The sequence below is a fragment of the Amblyomma americanum genome, chromosome 11 (assembly GCF_052857255.1).
Source record: "Amblyomma americanum isolate KBUSLIRL-KWMA chromosome 11, ASM5285725v1, whole genome shotgun sequence".
NCBI lineage: Eukaryota > Metazoa > Arthropoda > Arachnida > Ixodida > Ixodidae > Amblyomma > Amblyomma americanum.
Window position 1 is genome coordinate 119,993,751 of NC_135507.1, and position 21,753 is coordinate 120,015,503.

The 21,753-nt window shown below is 45.1% G+C and overlaps 1 protein-coding gene across 1 annotated transcript in view; it reads left to right on the plus strand.

Annotated features, from left to right (window-relative positions):
- The window catches only part of LOC144111525 (protein O-mannosyl-transferase TMTC1-like), a 311,970-nt gene that overhangs the window by 134,317 nt on the left and 155,900 nt on the right, over nt 1-21,753 (plus strand). The window contains exon 4 of the mRNA XM_077644851.1: nt 20,602-20,805. Coding sequence (XP_077500977.1) covers nt 20,602-20,805 — 204 coding nt within the window. The remainder of the gene's footprint in view (nt 1-20,601; nt 20,806-21,753) is intronic.

Here is a 21,753-nt window from a genome sequence, read left to right on the forward strand (position 1 = left end):
AACAAAATGCATAGCGAATGTTCCTTGAGATATGAAACTGCGCAGCTAACAGAAATGCTAGAATTTGCACACTCTTAGCGGTTCACAGCGTCTATGCCTTAGGCAATAGATCTCTCCTTTTCGGTCTCCGCGGCAGGGCGGGAAGAATGAATAACCCTAGCTACCAGTTCTAGAGGCGTGTTCTTAAAGATAATTTATAAGTGATTGCAATGCTGGTAAACGAAAACAACCACATGCCGCCTGCAGGATCCGAACCCACGGTTTCCGAATTTCGTACGCGTAGCTCTACCAACTGTGCTACGGTGACGGCTGTCCAATATTCTGCTTTCGGGAGTATTTGTTTTCCTGCAACCTATGCTTGAGAGTCTCTCCACCAGCGCCACCGTTATCCCTAGCGGCAGACGTGGTAAGTCCTGTATTACCACGAGTGTGACATGAAACATGATCGAGCAGCGCGGGCGGAAGCTGTGCTAGGACCCTCTCTATGATACCTATGACACATAGACTGCCAGAACCGATGTCCTCGTTGAGCTATTGAGCAGACAAGAGAAGGGAGAAAAAGCGATCTTTATGAGACACATACGAGGGAAGCCAACAGCCTTGCAAAGCACGGAGCACGGCGGAATGATTATTTTCTTCATTATAGTTATTATTGTTTAGTCATTGGTGTTGACACGCAGCACACACTAGACCATGAGTCTCCAAACTACGGCCCTCAGAGTCGTTCCGGCTGACCTGAGCCTGGGCAAAGCCCAAAAATGGACGTCCGGCTCTCGGTGACTGCGAGGCCTGATCCCGCATTCACTATGTTCTTACAGCCTATCTGTTCAGAATCGTACGTGATCATGCCAGCCGAGGTGTCGTTGTTTTTACTTGGGTTATTCAGATGGTTATAACCTACAACTGCAACCCAAAGGCCGACACTTGAGTCCAACAAAGGAGTAAGCCGGGCTAGTTGGTACATTCTTTGCATGGAAACAGTGCACCAGACGGGACCGAGAAAGAAAGGAGGAATGGAGCGAGAGACAATGTGATGCGGAATGAAAAATTTCCGAGCTAGTTGGTGCGACTGCGTTTGCATGGGCCAGCTTAAACTTGGTACAGGCACGGAGAAAGACAGACAGGACAAAGTGATGCGACCTGCTTGTCTGCCTAGAATACTCGCAAAAATCACAGAAGAGGTTTCAAATATCGTTAGCGAACGCGCTCTCAGCGTAACAAAAGGATGCCAGAGCTCGTGTTCGGCATTGCTCATCCTAACATGATGAGCGAACACGCCCTAATTTCAAACAGTCATGGAGCGCGAAAGAAAGGGTGAACTGCGTAAGCACGTAATTATACAGTGCCATGATGAGCGTGATGTCCGTATTTGTTGCACATTGCGATGGCAGGCCGCCATGGGAAAGCGAACACGGCCACGTTTATGGCTAGAACCTTTTCCAGTGAAGCCAGTCTAGCAGTGCTGTTCGAGGAACTAGCGAATATTAAATGGGATGTCATGGGGCTTAGTGAGATTAGGACGACAGCCGAGGCGTATATAGTGATAAAGGGCAAGCACGTACTATGCTATTGTGGATTAGCGGACAGACGAGAACAAGGTCTGTGATTCGCCATCATTCAGGAGGTAGCTGGCAACGTAGAGGAATTCTATAATATTAACGAGAGGGTGGCACTTGTTGTAATAAGTCTTAATTGGAGGTTCAGTACAAGCTGAATGTGGTGCAGGCCTACGCGCCTAGATCCAGCCATGATGACGAGGTCGCTGAAAGCTTCGTTGATGACGTGGAATCGGCAATGCGCAAAGTAAAATCACCATATGCTGTGCTGATGGGCGTATGAATGCAAAGGTAGACAAAAAGCAGGCTGGAGACCCTGCGGTAAGTGACAATGGCATATGCTTTAGAACTCAGATGGAGTAATTAGTAGAGTTTGCAAAAATAAATACTTCTTTACGGATCATGAGTACCTTCCTCCGGAAACGAGAGAACAGGAAGTGGACGTGGAAGAGCCCAAATGGTGAGACTAAAAATGAAATGCACTTCATGGTATGCGCTCGCCCTGGCATTGTGCAGGATGTGTAGGTTGTCGGAAAGTTGCTGTGTAGCGACCACAGAATGATAAGGTCTCGAAATAGCCTAGATTTGAAGAGAGAACAGAAAAAAACAGTGACGCGGAAACCCATTATTGAGTTAGCGGTAAGAGGGAAAGCAGAGAAATTCAGGATATCGATGCAGAACACACATATAGGCAAAAGCACTAATGAGGAGCTTCAGCGCCTTGCAAAACCGTCTCTTGCCGAGTCTATGTGCGAGGAGCGCGAGCGTTCCGTCCGCGGCACTGCCCGTTCATCGTTGTCCTTTCCGCACTCACCCGTGCTTTCGCATTGATTCGAAAGTACTAAACATTGTCATTTTTCTGCTCTAGCTAAGCAGGACGGCCTTAATATTGAAGCTTTGAACGATAATCTCACAGCTACCACTATAGAGTGCACAGTATAAGTAGGCGATACGACGGTTCGACAAGATAGTGTCAGGCTATATCAGGATACCAAAAGATGTGATTAAGAAACGTCAAAACATGAAAGTATCAAACTCCACAGACAATATAGAAGTGGCATAGTTTAAAGCTAATAAATATTAGGAAGGTAACTGACATAAGGAAGTTTAATATGGCGAGAATGGAGCATGTTCTAAAGAACACAGCTAGACTAAAAGCGGTGAAGGGAAAACTAGACAAAGCCAGAAATCAGATGTATGCGTAAAGACAGAAATAGGGCAATGTCATTAGCAACATGGATAAGTCAGGACAACGTCAGACTTTTATGAACCAAATGATCAAGCAGGCTTTGGTGAAGGATACTTGACAATAGATCATTTTCAAATTATGAATCAGAGGATAAAGAAATGCGTAGAATATTCCCAACCTCATATATAGTCCTCATAGATTGCGAGAAATTATGACTCAGTCGAAACGTCAGCAGTCATGCAGGCATTGCGGAATCAGGGCGTAGAAATACCTTATTTAGAAATACTACAAGATATCTATAAGGTCTGCACAGCTACCATAGTCCTCTGTACAGTCAGCAATAAATTTCCAGAAGAAAATGTGTGAGGCAAGGAGACATGAGCTATCCAATGCTATTCACAGCCTGTCGGCAGGAGAAGAATGTTTTCAGAGGTCAGGATAAGGAACAGCTGGGGATAAGAGTTATTAGAGAATAACAGAATGAAAAGTTGGGCTATTTGGCAGCTGTTCATGAAGAAAAGGGGTCAGTTGTTTTCTTTCTGCGTCTCCGTTTTGTTTGCGGCCTGTTGGGATTCAGGTAGCGTGACTGGGCCGGAGAAGAGACGAGGACGATCGGAGGAAGAAAACTAGGAAAACTTTATACAAGGACTATTTACACTATGTACAAGTACGGGCAACTGAGAGTGCTTCTCAGTAAAGAGAGCTTCTTAGGAGTCGGGAGTCTCTGATACCTCTCAAGAAGGGGGCTCTTCTGGCATCAAACCAGCAGCTCCTTAAATACTCTTCGTATTCCCCAGATCCCTAGCTGGGGAATACAGTTCGAAGAATGATGTCCAATCACGCGGTGGCACTGATAGTATTACCCATTACAGGGCGGTCCTGATGTTTCTTCGCAGCTCGGTCGAGGGAAAGGGAACAGGACCCGGTCACGTTGTCGTCCACGCGGCTTCCAGGTGGTCGCGCACGTGCGTCCAGAGGGCACCTGCATGACACAGGAATGCAGGCTGTCTCCCCACAGGTGTCGAAAGAGCTTGTACTGGCATAGCCTCCTTTATACTTTCTGTGCCTGTCAACGCGCCGCGCGAACCATACAGCGGCGCCGTCGGGTAAAGTTGCGCGGCGCTGCCGCTCCCGCTGCTGAGGGCGCCACTGACGTAGGTGTCGAGGCGCACTGGTGCGAATGCCGGCGCGAGGATGGGAGCGCTGTTATTCGCTCGCGGGATAACTGCTACTAAGCATGAATCGTACAAACTCGTTATATTTACTCGTAAAGCAGACATCCTCTAAGCATAACAAGTGATCACGTTAGTTGTTAGCCAGTAACACCAACGCTATGACATGTTATGTAAGGCAGTTTCAAGATACGTGGGCATGGCTCGAAAAACTACATGACTGCTCCGCTAGCGTAAGTGGTTATAGTACAGTTACAATGCTAGTCTACGCTGCGCTAAAACAAAACTTAAGAAGAAAGGCACCAACATTTATTTACACATTTCACAACAGCCGCTGTGCTACAAGAGTAGCTACTTTTACAGCTTCATTACTTTTCGTGAGAGTGGCTTCTGCCGAAACAGCGGCTTATACAAATCATTCTTGTCTGTTATCGAACAGGCGTAGTTCACCAGCAGCGGTCTGATGAATCTAGTTGCCACAAGTAGAGAAAAATGTTCACGGTGACTGCTGTCACTGAAAGGGCACTTCAGCAGCCTTGATTACAGCTGCATCTGTCAGGTTCTTCAGTGGATTTTCAAGTCGTGGGTTTTCTTTTAAGCTTGTCTCCACAAACAGCCGCAGCGTGTCTAAGACATAGAGTAATTCGTCAGATGGGTAAAGCAGCCCACCACGGTCCTGTTCTCGCGTGAACTGCTCGAGTGGGTTACCAGTAGGTGGCTTGGTTGTGAGTAAACAGCACTGCTCACATTCCATATGTTCACTTATCACACGAGCAATGTAGCCACCTACATAGAACGTGGCCGACAGCTGCAATGTAGGTAGAGAAGCAGGGACATGCTGCACGTCTAAGCGTCCCAAGATTTCCAAAGCAGCCTTTGGAAGCTCATCGATCCTCCCAAGTGCACATAGCCCTGCAGTCCTAAGTCCAGTGCTGTGGTGACTCTCATGATATAGCACGTTGCTGTGTTCAGATGTCGCGGCAATTCCCGTCTTCAAGACTTTTTCTAGTCCTGAGAGTACTGACCGCACGTCAAGTTGGTCGTTGCATCCCAGTGACCGCCTCAGGGTTCCAAACAGCGCTTCAATCGGGTCACTGCTGAATTTCCGCGTTAGTACAAAACAGAACTTCTCCTCAGCTAACAGATAGCGAATGCAGCAAGCAGTCGAGTATGTTGTGAGCAGAAGGGCCTCGTACGTTTCGGCTGTGAAAAAGGCACGAGGATAAGTTGCATCTTTCTTCAGTTGGTCGATATATAGCGGAAATGTAACTTCCAGCCATTCCAGCCTAGAATCATTTTTGTCGTCAAAGTGCCTGACGTCAGGGAAATTTTGCTCGATATGTTGGTACTTGTTGCTGGTGTCGTGCAGTAGGAACCACTGATGGATGTTCTTCATAAAGAGTATTGTGGGTCCCGCATAGGCAAATGATGAATGGCAGCTTTGTCCTGCGTGCTCTTTCAAAAACTCCAGAGCAGATGTAACGCCTGGAGAAAAAACTTCGACAGCTCGTTTGACGTTCATTTTTTCAATATTGTTCGGAAAAACATGTTTTCTGGTTAGGCTCCTCACAGGTTTTACAATCCAATCTTTCTGCATCTCGTAGAGTTTCTTCAAGTGAGATGACGAAACCTCGCCTTTCTTTCCAAGGTCGCGTGCAAGGAACTGAGAGCGGATGTTTTTCAAGACGTGGCAATAATCAAAGCTTAAAAAAAGCAGCCGATCAGGATTACACGGATGCTGTATCCTGTACGTGAGGAATCCGCCGCAGAGGTCCTTCATGGCACTCACGTTTACTTTATGGTTGTCGCTCACAAGGCGCACCACCTTGAAGCCTGCCTCTTCAACCTTAGTGAGAACATATCGCATCAATTTGGACAGCTGTGCGCCATTCAGTCCTTTCGTAAAAAAGTACGATGCTGGTATTCTGTATGAAGTAGACAGGCCGTTAACTACAAAACAAAGCAAGGAATTTGCCAGTACCGGCGCACTGTCAAGATCGGTGGCCACACCCATGTCCACATGGCCTACGAAGCTATCTTGCTGCTTGTTGTACTGCAACCTTGGCTTTATTCGCATCTCGTCGACGATGAGAGAACATACTCTGGACTGCGGCGATTCAAGCTTGTCAAGCTCTGCTTTCAGCCGGGCTTGTACCAAGCGACTAAAACCTGTCTCTCCAGAGGTACTTCCAATGAAGTTTTGTAGTGTGTTCCTACTTGGAAGCTTCAACAATTTTTCCTTTCGGACGTGCTCATAGGCCTTTGTAGAAAGATGTCTAAGTACAATGCAGTGTCGCACTACATCTTCAGACCATGTTGGCATTTTTCGCTTGAAATTGACAACTTGGTTGAGCAGGAAAACTGCAGCAATGCTTTTTTCTTCCGCTTGTTCCCGGATATATGTTATATCTCCAAAATTACTGTCTTCTTTAAGCCTTTTCAGCTCCATTTTATATTTATCTACCGTGGTGCGAAGCCTCTCTATTTGCTTTTTTAAGTCTCTCTCCTTCCTCTTCCACTTGATTCTTTCCACTGCCAGCCAGTAGGAACATCTGATGTCAGCTTGCGTTGTTTTGTCGGCGCGGACAAGTTCTTCTTCATGCTTTGTACAAGTGGCTCTTGATTGGTGTTGCGTCACTTCAAAATAGTTGACACTTGTAGTTGGAGCGGCTTCAGAGACCTCACTGTCAGCATCAGACGCCGGCATTTCCACGTTCGTGCTTTCGTCATGCTTCATGAGTTTTTTCGCTGGCTCATCTTGGCTATGGTGGGGCTGAAAAGCTGCTCTTTTTCTTCCGCTTACACTGTGCCTCTCCTTCAATACTCGAGGTTGCAAGTACGACGGGTAGTCACTGAACACTGATGGTACAACTCCCTTTTTCAGACGGCGCCGTTTGCCCTCTGCGAAGTCAGAGATTTTGAAATGTTTGCTGCATACCCTTGAATAGTTGGAAGTGCAGTTAGGTACCCAGTCATCTCTTCGTATTGCTTTCAGCCATTGCTCACGCTGTGCAGCTTCGACGGGGATCTCATGAAAAGAAACGCCGGGCTCCTTCTTTTTACTGTCCGACCGGCACAATGGTACGCAGCAGTATGCCATTGGGAGCTGTAAGAAGAACAATTTCGGTATCAGCTGTTACATTAATTGATTCATCGCGTCCTGCAAACAATTTTTTTTCTAACTTGAAAAACAAGGAAAACAAACATACGCGTTGCATCTTTCGGTTTCGCTCACTCCAAAGCAATGGTCATAATAGGTAAAGCTTGTGTTTTTATTTTATCAAAGAATTTCACAATTAGCCGATACATTGCAAAAAAAAATACTGCCCTGGAGCATATGTAGCATACCACACAGACGAGCTAACCAGGGAAGAAATTAGCACCGCAGACCAAAGAATACTAGTGCACATTTAATATTATTGCCTTACTGGCGCGTAATAAACAGTTTATGGTGCTGTCGTTATTTTTCACAGGCCTCAATGCGGCTGAATACGAGTTTGGCGGTTTCCGATGCAAGAGAGGGACACAACGATTGAGTTGACAACATTTTAAACTAATATAGCTTTCCATCGTTCGGTTAAGCTCACTTTAAAGTAGCCACCATAACAATAGGTAAATCTTCTGTTTCTATTTTTTCACAAAATTTCACAATTAGCGTATGTTGTAAAAAAAAATGCGCAGGAGCACATCCAACATACTACGCAGACGAGCTAGGTAGAGAAGCAATTAGCATTGGTGGTAGTGGAATTTTTATTAAAAATAATACAAAAAGGAGCATTTGCAGTCCAAAAAAAAAAAACACGTGCACATCCCGAATTACTATTGCAGTACTGACGCGTGATAAACGCAGTTTTTTGTGCCGCCACTATTTTTCACAAGCCTTAATGCAGCTGAACACTACGCAGCGATAGCCGGAAGGATAAATCAAAGCTGGCACTCACCACTTGGTGCAATGCTGTATTCCTGCGGCATCGGAAGGCACAGAAAAGTGGAAGTAAGACCTCGCACACTGCCAAAAAGCCCACGTAACGACGACAGAGCAACAGCACGTGGCACGCGGCTATCCGGGCTGCTGTGGGCAGGCTGTGGGTGCCCCAACGTCGCTGTCGCCATCTCTCGGCAGCCAGCGGCGTAACTTCTCAAAGGAGGAGGAGCGGCGACGACGGCCGCGGAGCGCGGAGTTGACAGGCACAGAAAGTATAAAGGAGGCTATGGTACTGGTGACCGGAACGCAGAGGCTCTTTCGTAGGTGTGGCACTCGGGCAATTGTTCAAATCCAGCGTGACTGAAGGGGACCACATGATATCGCACTTCGTCGTGGCGAGGACCGGAACGAATACGCTTATGGTCGTCGCTGGCATTCCTGTTGAACACGTGGGGACGCTATCGTCGCTGCTTCCGGCATTCCTGTTCGAACACGTGGGGACGATATTGTCGTCGTTCCCTCCGGCAGTCCTACAGTCACGTCTCCCCCAGAGGGCTCACCCACCTTCGCGGTGGTCTTCATGGAATCCTCCCCATGCCCCACTTCGCCGAATTCCACAGCAGGAAGGAAGCGCGATCACAAGAGCCCCCGTTTTCATCATGGCATTTTTCTGGGCCAGTTGGTATGAATCCATGATTTGGCCCAGCATGAACTTTGGGACACAAACAAAGAGAGACACGTGGAACACGGAACACACTGCTGACTAACAGATTTAATGAAAAGGCGCGGAGCGCGCGGAAATATATACAGTGGTAAAGGTGGAGAGAGGGATGTAGAGAAGGCAAAGCGCATAGCGAAAGAAGGCCGCACCAAAGGCAAATGTAACAACAATCCTTAGAACAGATGGCGAAACAGCCGTTACCGGGAAAGCGAAATCACTGAGCCCCCCACAATCTTAGGCCGCGTTGCAAAACTGTGCGCACGTGATGGGAACAAAAGCATGATCGAGAATCAGTTCTAAGAGTAGTCACAGGATAAGATCTAGGCCACAACAAAGACAGTGAAAGAGCGAAAGCCGCGTCATAAAAACAAAACACGAAACCCCTGAAAGAATATATGAATGAAAAAAAACGCCAGGCAATCACGCCAGAAAAAAGCTAGAAGTTTAACATGAAGATGGACATGAGGCTGCGAAATCATGAAAAGCTACTTCGCCTTCAGCTGAGACGAGAGTTGAATAAAAACCAAAAAAATGCCAACACTAACACGGCTAACACAGGGCTAAAAACCTAAAGTTGAATTAAAACCAAAATGCCAACAATAGCACGACTAAAACAGGGCTAGAAACCTAAAACATGATGTGGGAGATAAAAAAACAACAAAAAGCACAAACACGGTGCCCAACAGGACGGGCGTATAATTTGGCCGGTTCATGGGACAGGGCAAACACCATGGAGGAACGTTTTTTCTTTGGTTGAAAGTGCAATTGACGGGGTGCTTACGCAGTACTTTCCTTTCTTGTGGATGGCTACAGCTTCGATGATTTCCCTGGCCAGCCTATCTTTTTTTCTTCCAAGGATCGAGATGTTGGCGAGGTTGGCCGTGCATGGGTGCTTAGGCTGGCGGCAATGGAGAGCCAGGAAACCTGATGTGGCAGTTGCTCCTAATGAATTTGCGTGTTCTCTAGCTCTTTCATTGACGCACCTGCCTGTCTGTCCAATATAACATTTACGGCATGCGACAGGGAAATGATAAATTGCACCTTCGTCGCAATCTGCGTATCTTGTCTGGTGGTTTACTGCGCACCTTATCCGGCGAAGTCTCCTACACATTACCCCGGAAACGTAGCTGTTCGGAAAATCGCTCTAAAGGCTATTTTAAGCAAAGAAATGAAGAAATAATTAGCTTATCTAGATATTCCGAACGACCGTGAGCGCCCACAGCTCGTAGCGAACTGCGCCGCGCCCCTTGTAAACTCTGGGCAGTCGCACTCGGTGTTCTTGCACCTACTGCGCGGCACACCACGCAGATCAATCGATTTTAGCGTACTCGCGTCATTGTTGCTTCTCCGGCAGAGCACGCAACAGAGCACAGACTTGAAACGAGGCCGCTCAATAGAGCCTGCTGCGACCAATGGCTACAAGGGCTCTAGCATCAAACGACGTTTTCCCGGCAAACGCACTGAAGCGAGCGCCACCTATGAATGCCTTCGCATGTAAAGAATGAATGAAAGGAAGCGTAAGTAGCAGCAGCAAATCAGAAGTGAGCAACCGCCGCGTCGCACGTCTCCTTTGGGGATGTGTATCAGGATATCTATATGCGTGATGAGGTGACGCGAGATTGGCAACGCGGGTTTTTCCTTAGCGGGAGTTTTCCGCTCCTCACGCGTGGAATCTACCATCGCGCGTAAAATGAAGCGAATACTGGTTTCTTTGACCAGCGTCACGCTTGGGTGGAGGAAGACATTGCGTATTTCGAGTCACGTGATACTCAAAACGAAGTTCACGCCTCAGACGTGCCCGTTTCGCGCGTATAACCATAACTTTGAGTGAAAATATAAGTGCGCGTGCCTGCAACTTTTTCGCATGTAAGTACTCACCGACGCCGATTTAAATGGTGAATGTGGATGGCATTCCCGCTACATGAGAAACGTAGAACTTGCACAAGATCTCTGCAGTAAAGTTTTGAATGTACAATTGAAGCAGCCGGATGGCTATACTTGCAACACTCCTAAATTTGGTAACTTTTATTGCACGCGTAACCGCTGCCGACATCCACTCGCATTGTGAGTCCACTGTGTTGAACAGTGCCCCCTTTGAGCTGGCTCAGGCGTTTCAATCGTGCCGGGAATTTTTCATTACGGACGTTATCCAATGTTTGGGAAATAGTCCCGCCAGTGTGTCTCCTGCGCGCCCCACATGCCGTTCCCGTAATTTCGTTTGCTGGAGAGAGCCTTGTCATAATCAAATCCGCTCTTCATTGCAAACTGTTTGCACAGGGGCTTCGACCGAAACACCCGCTCAGGCTTCGCAGTGATCCCCGCGTGCGCGACGAGCGAAAGTTTCGCAAACAATTTTTTTTCCAATCTCCGCGCGGATCTCTGGCTGTGAAATTGAATCGTTAGCGCATTACATGTGAGTGCACAGGCATTGTTTGCATACCAGCAAGAATTAATTGAGGCGCGAAGCGCTGTAATGAACTTGGCGTTTTCATTATTCTGAAAAATTGTCGCGCAATACTGAAAAACATCAGTAAGCTCCTAAAGATAACAAACGGGAGGCCTTAGCAGGAGTCTATAAGCCAGTCTAGCAAAACGGCAGAGATAGTTTTGTCCTTACGATCCGCTTTCAGGATTAGAAGATAACATAGGAGAGATATTTATTGAGAGTATCTTCTCTATTTTCCTAGCGTGGCTGTTGACTCATATATGGAAAAAGTGCGACAGAAAATTTTGTACAAAGAAGCAGTTGTTTGTGTCCTCTCTGATGAATTCGACGTTTTTTTACTCTCGAACGACACTGGAAATATGATTTTGTCCGCTTTTCGCAGGGTAACCTCAGCTAATTGCATTCATATTAGCAATGTCGGCGCAGTGTTCGTTCTCAGGCCAGTTCTTTTAAGATGGCTGCACATGTGGTTAAAAGCTTCACGTCTAACCTCCGCGGTGATTTTTGCTGAGCACTTTCAAAATGCGTCCACCGTTTTTGTCTGAACAGAAGTACCAATTTCAAGCATTGAAGTCCGCATTTCTTGTCTCAGAGACCGAAAACTACAATTTTAGGAGGCAGCAGTAATCATAACATCGCATTTTTTTGTTTAACAGCGATTGCAGCATGATGATTGATCACAGATGCAAATGTTGTCTGCGTCGCAGCCGCTATAGTAGTAATTGTTCGGAATGAACAGTCCAGAACCATAATTGCCATTTTTTAGAGAGTGGTGAGTGGATTTCCGTGAGCTACGAAGACTTATGCAAATGGTAGTTGATACTATCGTTAACGTGCAACTTGTGCTTATGGTAGTAGTTGCTTTAGAACAAACATTCTTCCTTCGTCCCGGTCAAGAGAATTGAAAGTCAGAGTTTTCTACACAGGTGAAGAATATTGAACGTAAGCGAGGGGTCAGAGTTTTCTTTTACGTGATATGCAGATGCATCGGTAGTGCTGAAAAGAAAATACGTCAAAATGCTTTCAAAAACTCAACGGATTATTTCGTCGTCATTGCGAAAGTTGACCTCGCTAAGTGTTTCACCGCTACAGGTTTTACAGGGAGGTTGTGGATCGTTTGTGTGGCTCACAAAAACTCACGTCGTCTCTTAGCGACCGATCACCATATCATGCAATTAAATAGTTGAATTCACGCCATGGTAAATTTAAATCTCCGGTGTGGCAGCCGTCGAATTTGAAGGAATAAGGAAATTTGACAAGTCAATCTGGAACATCACTTTTGCCATGATTATTTTTGGCTGACACCAATATACTTGCTGTTTACTTGCATACATGCCTTTTACTTTGCTTTTCATTATATACATCCCTTTTGCCTTTGTGGGTGGCTGGTGTCATACTGAGATAATAAAAAAAGAATAAAAACTCATCCCCTGAAATAAACTCACTTCTCAGGCCCTAAACAAACGTCCACGTCTTGCGCCCAAGACATCATTTGGAATTCCCACACGTAAGCTGTCTTTAAGTGTCTCTGCCGAATTTTCTTCACACTGCATTATCATTTGCGCGTTCCCGCCGGATTTTTCAGCTACATCATACTCGAAAATATGCTTCACTGTTCTTTGCCCTCCTTAGGGTGTCCAATGAGAATTAAATCATGCTAGAAAATTTAAGCCGGGGACGCGTCGGATGATTTCCTATCAATGAATGCGCTTCAAACATTATAAGGTCTACGAGACGGAGAACAAAAAAAAAAGGGCCGGCTAAGGTAAGCTTATGACTCAGGTTGGTTTAAATTTAGCGAGATCCAAAATTCCAAAACGGCCCTGCGACGCGCACGATTGGGCAGTCGCCTGCGAGGCACCCAAACGGCAACCGGGCAAGAAGGCAGGCTGTATACGCCTTGACTGTAGGTGGCGTTTCTCCAACTGATCATCTGCGCGCCAATAGGGTCGGGTGACCACCATCTTGGGTCCCGTGATAGCAGTCCACAGGCCATCTGCGGCGACCGCAAGGAAGCTATGCCAGCGCTCCGACAGACCTAGAACGTTATTCCGGGCTAATTTGTCCATTTCAGAAAAAGGTAGGACTGCGCTAATAGGACAGGACAGGAGAAAGAGGAACGAAAGCGACAACACAGAAGCAGACTTCCAACTGTTTATTCAAGACCAAAAAGCAAACGCCAGATAAGCAATGAACCGATCTCTGTAATTCACATAGAACCTGATATAATCTACACCACATTGTTCAAACATTTAGTTTGCGGAAGGGCCTATAGACCAGAGAGCATCTACTCAGCGTGTTCCCAGAAAGTTCTAGGCAAGAAAGCTATTAAAAAAACAATAAAGGAACCTAACAATCAACGTGAGTAAAGATGAGGCGAAAAACGCGCAGAGTGACAGGGCAGGTGACCCTACAGACAACAGGAATAAAAAAAGGATGAAAAGGTAATAAAATCATCCTGCGACATAAAGAAAACCAGCATGAGAGCATGGAAACAACCAAGAAAAAGAGTAAAGGTAAAAAATAAAACCAGGTAAAAGAATGGAATGGAAAAACAACCATGACATTATGAAAATCAACGAAGCACAAGTGCCCAGGTGAGCATAAAACCAGATAAAACAATATTTCCGGGTCTGAAGTATACAGCTTCCCCTGATGTACAGCCCTTCCGCAACGTAAACGTTTGATCACACTGCTCTATATTTTACCAGGTCTGCTGTGAATGACAGTGATGGCTATTCGCAAAGTTTTATCGCTTATGTAGCGTGTGATTTTTGTTCTCGAATAAAGAGTGTGAAGTCTGCGCATGTGTTTGTCGTTTTCGTTCTTGTCTCACCGGTCCTGTCCCATTCGCGCAGTCCTAGCCTTTCTCTCTGACAGACTACCTGTGATTTCGTTGGCGGAGAGCAGTCACATTACCCGAACCTATGACCTGTTCCTATGACCGAACCTATGACCGAACCTATGAACCGAACCTATGACCTGTTGCTACCGTGCAGTGCCGAAACGGCGCCTGCACGCCGATATGATAGCTCGCGCGTGAAGATTTTCCCCCATAAGAACGCTTATATTTCACTCACTACGATAGCATTATTAGCTGCCGGTGTAAAGATTGACATTAAGAAATATCGAAGATCCCGTACGCAAGCACAAACACAGCTTTTCACGGAACCGCGATTCTCAGACACTTTTTTAACGCGGTAGCGTAAAGGGTCCTGTTTATTTATTTATTTATTTATTTATTTATTTATTTATTTATTTATTTATTTATTTATTTATTTATTTATTTATTCAAGTGCACTAAAGGCCCGGGGGAGCAATACATAGGCGGAACAACAGCAAAAACAATGCAACGAAAATTGCGATAAGTACACTATGTTGAAAAGCACATCAAACTCTCAAAATATAAAGACGCATTGCAACAAGCATTAAAGTTTTTTGGAAAGCAGTGCTTGAACAAAAATACAAAAAAGAAGAATTGAAGGATGAAGGCTGCAGCTCGAAGTACCTTTCTAGGGCGGCTAGAAACGCTCCGTAATAATTGACAGATGCAATGGTGTCATGGAGTAGATTCCAGTGACGGATGGCGAGGAGGAGAATCGAATGTAAGAAGAGATTAATTCCAGCTAAAAAGGGTTCGACTTTCAGTTGGCTTTTAATGCGAGGGAATAGCCGATGAGCCATCTTGATATGGTTCAAAGCAAAGGAGGAATGACTGATATGATTTGTAGAAAAATGACAGTATGCAAAATATCCTCGGTTTTTCGAGAAGATGTAACTTGAGAACTTTTTTAATTTAGTTACACTCGCTGATCGCGACTAGACCTTATATATGAACCGGGTGGTGTTATTGTGCAGAAATTCCAATTTTGTTGCTAGGTATGCTTGTTGGGGGTTCCAGATCAAAGAGGCGTAATCCAATTTCGAGCACAGGAATGTAGTGTATGCTAACAGCCTTGTGTCTAGATTAGCTAAACGCAGGTTACGTCGAGGAAGCCGAGTGTTTTGGAAACCTTGGGAATAACAGTATCGATGTGACTGTTCCATGAGAGGCCTGCTGCTTAATGCACCCCTAGATATTCTATGATAGGTGCCGATTCTACGCGCACACTGTTGAAAGTGTAATTTCAAGGTTTGGCGCTATATATTGTGGTAAATCTAAAGCTTTTGTTCTTGAGATGTTAATTTTCATTTGGCATTGTGTGCACCAATCATTAATCTTGTTAAGGTCCGATTGTAGATGAGTTCAGTCGGAAGGATCAGTAATCTGTATGTATATCACGCAATCATCTGCAAATAATCTGACCGTGGAATTTAGGTTATTACTTATGCGGTACTCCAGATTTAACGGGGGAGAGGGACGGTGAATTTCCATTAACAAAGATTGATTGATACCATTTGGCCAAAAAACTCCTTATCCAGAAATAACCTTATAAATTACGTTCAGATTTTCAGGTTTTTTTTATTACACATATGTTTGGGACTGTATCGAATGCTTTGGAGAAATCTAAAAATACGGCGTCTATTTTAGAGTAAGCATGATCAGCGTCATGAAGGTCTGTGATCAGTTCAAACAGCTGTGTTTCGCAAGATCGACCGTGTAAGAAGCCGTGCTGATTTGCAAAAAAAAGAAGTTTTGCTTCAGCAGATAATCCTTGATGGCAGATGAGATTACGTGCTCTAGCAATTTCCAGTTGATGTTGGTTAACGAAATGGGTCTGCAATTTGATGGTTTAAAAGCATCGCCAGATTTGAAAACGAGTATGACACGCGCAGTTTTACAGTCATTTGGAACAAAGGCCGTATCAATGTATTTCTGAAAATTAGAAGCTAAGATGGGGCATATAGCAGGCTTTGCTCCTTTGAGTAATTTAGGACATATCCCATCGAAGCCGGGTGCAGAGTTAGCGGGTAGACGGTCTGTGGCAGAGGATACACCTTCTGGCGTGACAGTTATGTCGGCCATAGTTGAATGCAGCTTTGGAAATCACAGGTCAGTAGGTAAAGGGCTCTTATCAGTCAACACTCAGGAAAAAAATTGGTTAAATTCATCTGCTACCTCATGGGAGGTAAGGAGCTTTCCTTTAGTTATTGACACTGAGGAATTTGAACCGTATAATCTGAAATAACAGGTCACCAAATTTTTTTAGGATTGTTCTTTAACAGATGTCAAAGGTCACTCTTATGAAACTTGCCCTTCGCGGCTTCAATTTCAGTTTTGCAGAGCTGCATATGTATGCGGTATTTATTGCAATCGCGTTGAGATGCTGACACTTAAGGTTTCGCGTACAATGTTTTATTTCTGTTCATACAAACAAAGTGGAGAACCCTTCGTTGTTGGCGTCGTCGCCTGTGTGTTCAAAAGAGCCGGATTTGTAGAGAGGGTGGCGATTGCCCCTCGTGGAGCTGTGAAATGAAAAGCTATTAAAATACTGGCAAAGTCACTGGAACGTCATTAGTGGAACGTAATAGTGGCAGAGTCACTGGAACGTCATTAAGAGAGGTGAGCATATGAAGTAAATGAAATATTGCTCATGGACATATTTTCTTTCTGCGCTTCAAGGGGAAGAGGGAAGGGAAAAAATGAGGAAAAATCTGATTTCGTGTATTATTTTGCATATGTATCATGACTCTTATCATTTTTATGTTGTACCCATTCTACATTTATAGAGCAATTTTCTCGCTGAGTGCCCTTTCCTTTCCGAGATGTATCTTTGTGTTTCTTGTACGCACTGTATGCGTTTGTGTTTTAACCAATGATATTGTTTGTGTGCCGCCCAGCCGCACTATTATACGTGTATATATATATATATATATATATATATATATATATATATATATATATATATATATGTGTGTGTGTGTGTGTGTGTGTGTGTGTGTGTGTGTGTGTGTGTGTGTGTGTGTGTGTGTGTGTGTGTGTGTGTGTGTGTGTGTGTGTGTGGAGAGAGAGAAAGAGAAGTATACGCTTCATTTAAGGAAACATTTTTATTTTACTCGACGTTTCGATCGGAGGACCGATCTTTTTCTAGAGTGACCATACAGTGCATTGGCGCGTGTTTTTATAGCATGGGGCTTGGCACTCAGAGGGCTTAGAAAAGAAGAGAAATAAACAAAAATAAAGAAAAAAAGGGGAAGGGCTGAACACAGCAGAGACACCTACGCCATGATAGGGATGCAAGGCGACGCGTCGCGTACGCATGATCTCACTGCACGCACGCACGCACGCACGCACGCACGCACGCACACACACACACACACACACACACACACACACACACACACACACACACACACACACACACACACACACACACACACACACACACACACACACACACACACACACACACACACACACACGCACGCACGCACGCACGCGCACGCACGCGCACACACACACACACACACACACACACACACACACACACACACACACACACACACACACACACACACACACACACACACACACACACACACACACACACACACACACACACACACACACACACGAGCTGAAAGGGGGAAGCCGGGCTGGGCGGGCACGTGGCAACTTTGAAAGAACAAGAGAGAGGGAGGAAAACCGAGAAAAAAGAATGGTGGAGGAATAACAAAAGAAGGGAAATGTCCGCCAATTGTTGGCGTCTATACCCCTCTAGCCGCGTATGTGTGGCCCCGTGCGACTCCGAAAGATGGCCCAAGGAGAAGGCACAGGTTGCGACTGCTTAAAGTAGCTCCACATGGTGCAAGCGAGCTGCTAAAATCTGAAGAGGTTCTCATACGCGGACCACATGGAAAGCCGAGAACCTTATCTTGACTAATGTGCGTCCCATTTTAGGTTATGGTTGTGCAACTTGGGACCCTGAAACAAAAACACTTATCAGCGAACTTGAACGAATTCAAAAATGAGCAGCAGGGTTTGTGTGCGCAAACTATGATTTTACCAAAAAGCTCCTCTCAGATGTGCAAAATTTTCAATGGCCTCTTTGCAAGGCAGATGCAATTACCTTGGACTTAAGCTATTTTTGATTATCTTTATAGGCGCAACAGGTTTGTCCAAAGATTCATACATGAAAGCTCCCAGCAATATGTCCTCCCGTTTAGATCATCATTTAAAGGTTAAAGAATACCAGTGCCGTACAAATGCCTTTAAAAAACTCATTTTTCCCAAAACAGTGCATGATTGGAATAAATTGCCAGATGAAGTTGTCTTAGCCCCACAATCTCCTTCTGAAATTGCTCTCTCACACCTTTTGTTGAATTGACCATTTTTTGTGTGTTTGCTGTGTTGTTTGTCGTTTTCGAATTTTCGTTTTATACGCTTGTTCATGTTTCAATATGCCATTTACGTATGACTTGCTTTCAAGATTATTTTGTTATCAGTTTGCTCAGTATTGGAATGCCTTGTATTTTTATTGTCTGTTTGTTTGTTATTAACCCAGTGTCATATGCATGATGATGTATGCTTTTCAATTGTATCCCCTCCTACAAAAATGCCCTCAGCGGGCGCTGTAGGTGCCTGAATAATAAATAAATGAATATATTTATTTATTTATATATTCCGCCCTCGCCGTTAGACGACGTTCTACGTCACACTTGCGGTATTACAGGACGTGCTACGTCCACCGCTATGGACGAGGGTGGCGCTGGTGAACACTCTCAAGGTTCGCTTACAAGCAAAACATAAATACCCACGAATGCAGCATATTGGACAGCCGTCGCCGTAGCTCAGTTGGTAAGAGCACCGGACGCGATATTCGGAGGTTGTGGTTTCGGATCCTACCGGCGGCATGGTTGTTTTTTCTGCTGGTTTAATATAATTTTCTTTAAAAGCGGTTGATTGGCATTAGAAATTTAAAAAAATATATATAGAAAACATTCCCCTATGCACATTGGTTTCGTTGACTGTTGGCTTCCTTAATATGTTTGTCAAACGAGCCCCTCATTTCATTTGCCTGGTCTGCTAATAGCTTAACGGGGGTCTCGGTTCTGGCAGTCTTGATGCCATAGGTAGCATAAGAGGGCTCTCGCACAGTTTCCGCCCTCGCCGTTTGATGACGTTCTACGTCACACTTGCGGTATTACAGGACGTGCTACGTCCACCGCTACGGACGATGGTGGCGCTGGTGAACACTCTCAAGGTTCGCTTGCAAGCAAAACATAAATACCCACGAAAGCGGCAGGTTGGACAGCCGTCGCCGTAGCTCAGTTGGTAAGAGCACCGGACGCGATATTCGGAGGTCGTGGGTTCGGATCCCACCGGTGGCATGGTTGTTTTTTCTCCTGGTTTATAAGCAATCTTCTTTAAAACCAATTTATTGGCATTAGAAATTAAAAAAATATAGAAAACATTCCCCTATGCACATTGGTTTCGTTGACTATTGGCTTCCTTAAAATGTTTGTCAAACGAGCCCCTCATTTCATTTGCCTTGTCTGCTAATAGCTTAACGGGGGTCTCGGTTCTGGCAGTCTTGATGCCATAGGTAGCATAAGAGGGCTGTCGCACAGTTTCCGCCCTCGCCGTTAGATGACGTTCTGCGTCACACTTGCGGTATTACAGGACGTGCTACGTCCACCGCTATGGACGAGGGTGGCGCTGGTGAACACTCTCAAGGTTCGCTTACAAGCAAAACATAAATACCCACGAAAGCAGCAGATTGGACAGCCGTCGCCGTAGCTCAGTTGGTAAGAGCACGGGACACGATATTCGGAGGTCGTGGGTTCGGATCCCACCGGCAGCATGGTTGTTTTTCTGCTGGTTTATAAGTACTTTTCTTTAAAACCAATTGATTGGCATTACAAATAAAAAAATACAAAAACATTCCCCTATGCACATTGGTTTCGTTGACTGTCGGCTTTCTAAATATGTTTGTCAAAGGAGCCCCTCATTTCATTTGCCTTGTCTGCTAATAGCTTAACGGGGGTCTCGGTTCTGGCAGTCTTGATGCCATAGGTAGCATCAGAGGGCTCTCGCACAGTTTCCGCCCTCGCCGTTAGATGACGTTCTACGTCACACTTGCGATATTACAGGACGTGCTACGTCCACCGCTATGGACGAGGGTGGCGCTGGTGAGCACTCTCAAGGTTCGCTTACAAGCAAAACATAAATACCCACGAAAGCAGCAGATTGGACAGCCGTCGCCGTAGCTCAGTTGGTAAGAGCACAGGACGCGATATTCGGAGGTCGTGGGTTCGGATCCCATCGGCGGCATGGTTTTTTTTTCTGCTGGTTTATAACTAATTTTCTTTAAAACCAATTGATTGGCATTAGAAATTAAAAAAGAAAAAAATAGAAAACATTCCCCTATGCACATTGGTTTCGTTGACTGTTGGCTTCCTTAATATGGTTGTCAAACGAGCCCCTCATTTCATTTGGCTTGTCTGCCATATATATATATATATATATATATATATATATATATATATATATATATATATATATATATATATATATATATATATATATATATATATATATATATATATATACGCAACACACCCATACCCGCGACCCATGAACGCTATCGTTTTGATACGCTTAAAGGCCTAGTGCCCCCCAAATCCCAAATTCCTGTTGTAAAATGTGCAGGATGTCAATGGACGCCCTTGGAAGGAGAGGTCAAACCAAGTGGCTTTCTGCCTGCGGACTGCTGTCGGCCTGCGCCCTCCTCGCCAAGGAGCAGGGCATCACCGTGCTGCCGCTGTGCATGGCTCTGCGAGTCCGCACGCTTGTCCTGCGCACCCAGGTCCTTCATCGAACACCGCAGTGCCATCACCACCGTCACAGGCAATGGTACGTTGCATCTTACCGCTTGTAACCGCGTGCGTGTCCCTCAATTTTTAGGCCGTACCGGCCGCAATCTAACACCTTTTTACTAAGTTGATAGTCTTGTACAAGATAACACAACGAAGCGACATGAAGGAACTAATGAGGGAGCAGTTTTCTTTTTTGATGTAACGGAGCGCTGTATGAGATAGGGCCAGAAAGTACTTGTTTGAGTAGGAAACATCGGTAGAGGTTTTAGTTACTGGAGTTGCAAACTCAAAGCATCTTGGAAAAGTGAGGGATATATACACACAATAATCCCACTGCTTGTAAACAGAAATAGCGGAATATTATAAAACATGAGGAAGATGTTATAGAGAACTTGGATAGCTATTGTTCAGCAGGTGGCTGGGGAATTGCTTTATATGAATCAAAATCGGACAGTTTAAGGCTCAAGGCTTCAAAGAGGCATGATGCAAGAAGATAGCTGATTCCATTCCGAGGTAATATTTGGAACGAAAGGTCAATGTATTGGTTTGTTGCGCAGCTGGGCATACTGGCTGAGATATTGACGAGCTGTGCGGTTAGCTTGTTTGTGCCCCTCGTTAATAGAATGTATTTCGCGGAAACCTCAAGTCCACCTTTCTGGAACAAAAATATTGAATATCGGAATATTTTAAAGTACCGTTATGGATAATTAAAGCTAATGCTTCACTTTTCTGATGCGTAGCAAAATCTTTCAGTTTTTCATTGCTCGCATTAAGTTGTTAAAACGGTCATACAGAACCAATGGGAAGCTCTCTTGACGATAGAAAAGCCGTTAATAGCAAACAAATGCACGCTTGCAGCGGGTAGATCTGTGGATACATAGCTTGTTATTGTGAAATCTTACTATATAATGGTGTTGGCCATTTACTAGCGCTGCCGTGCGGTGCGACAGTACCCTCTGGTCTTCCTCGTCTTCCCTGGCTCGTG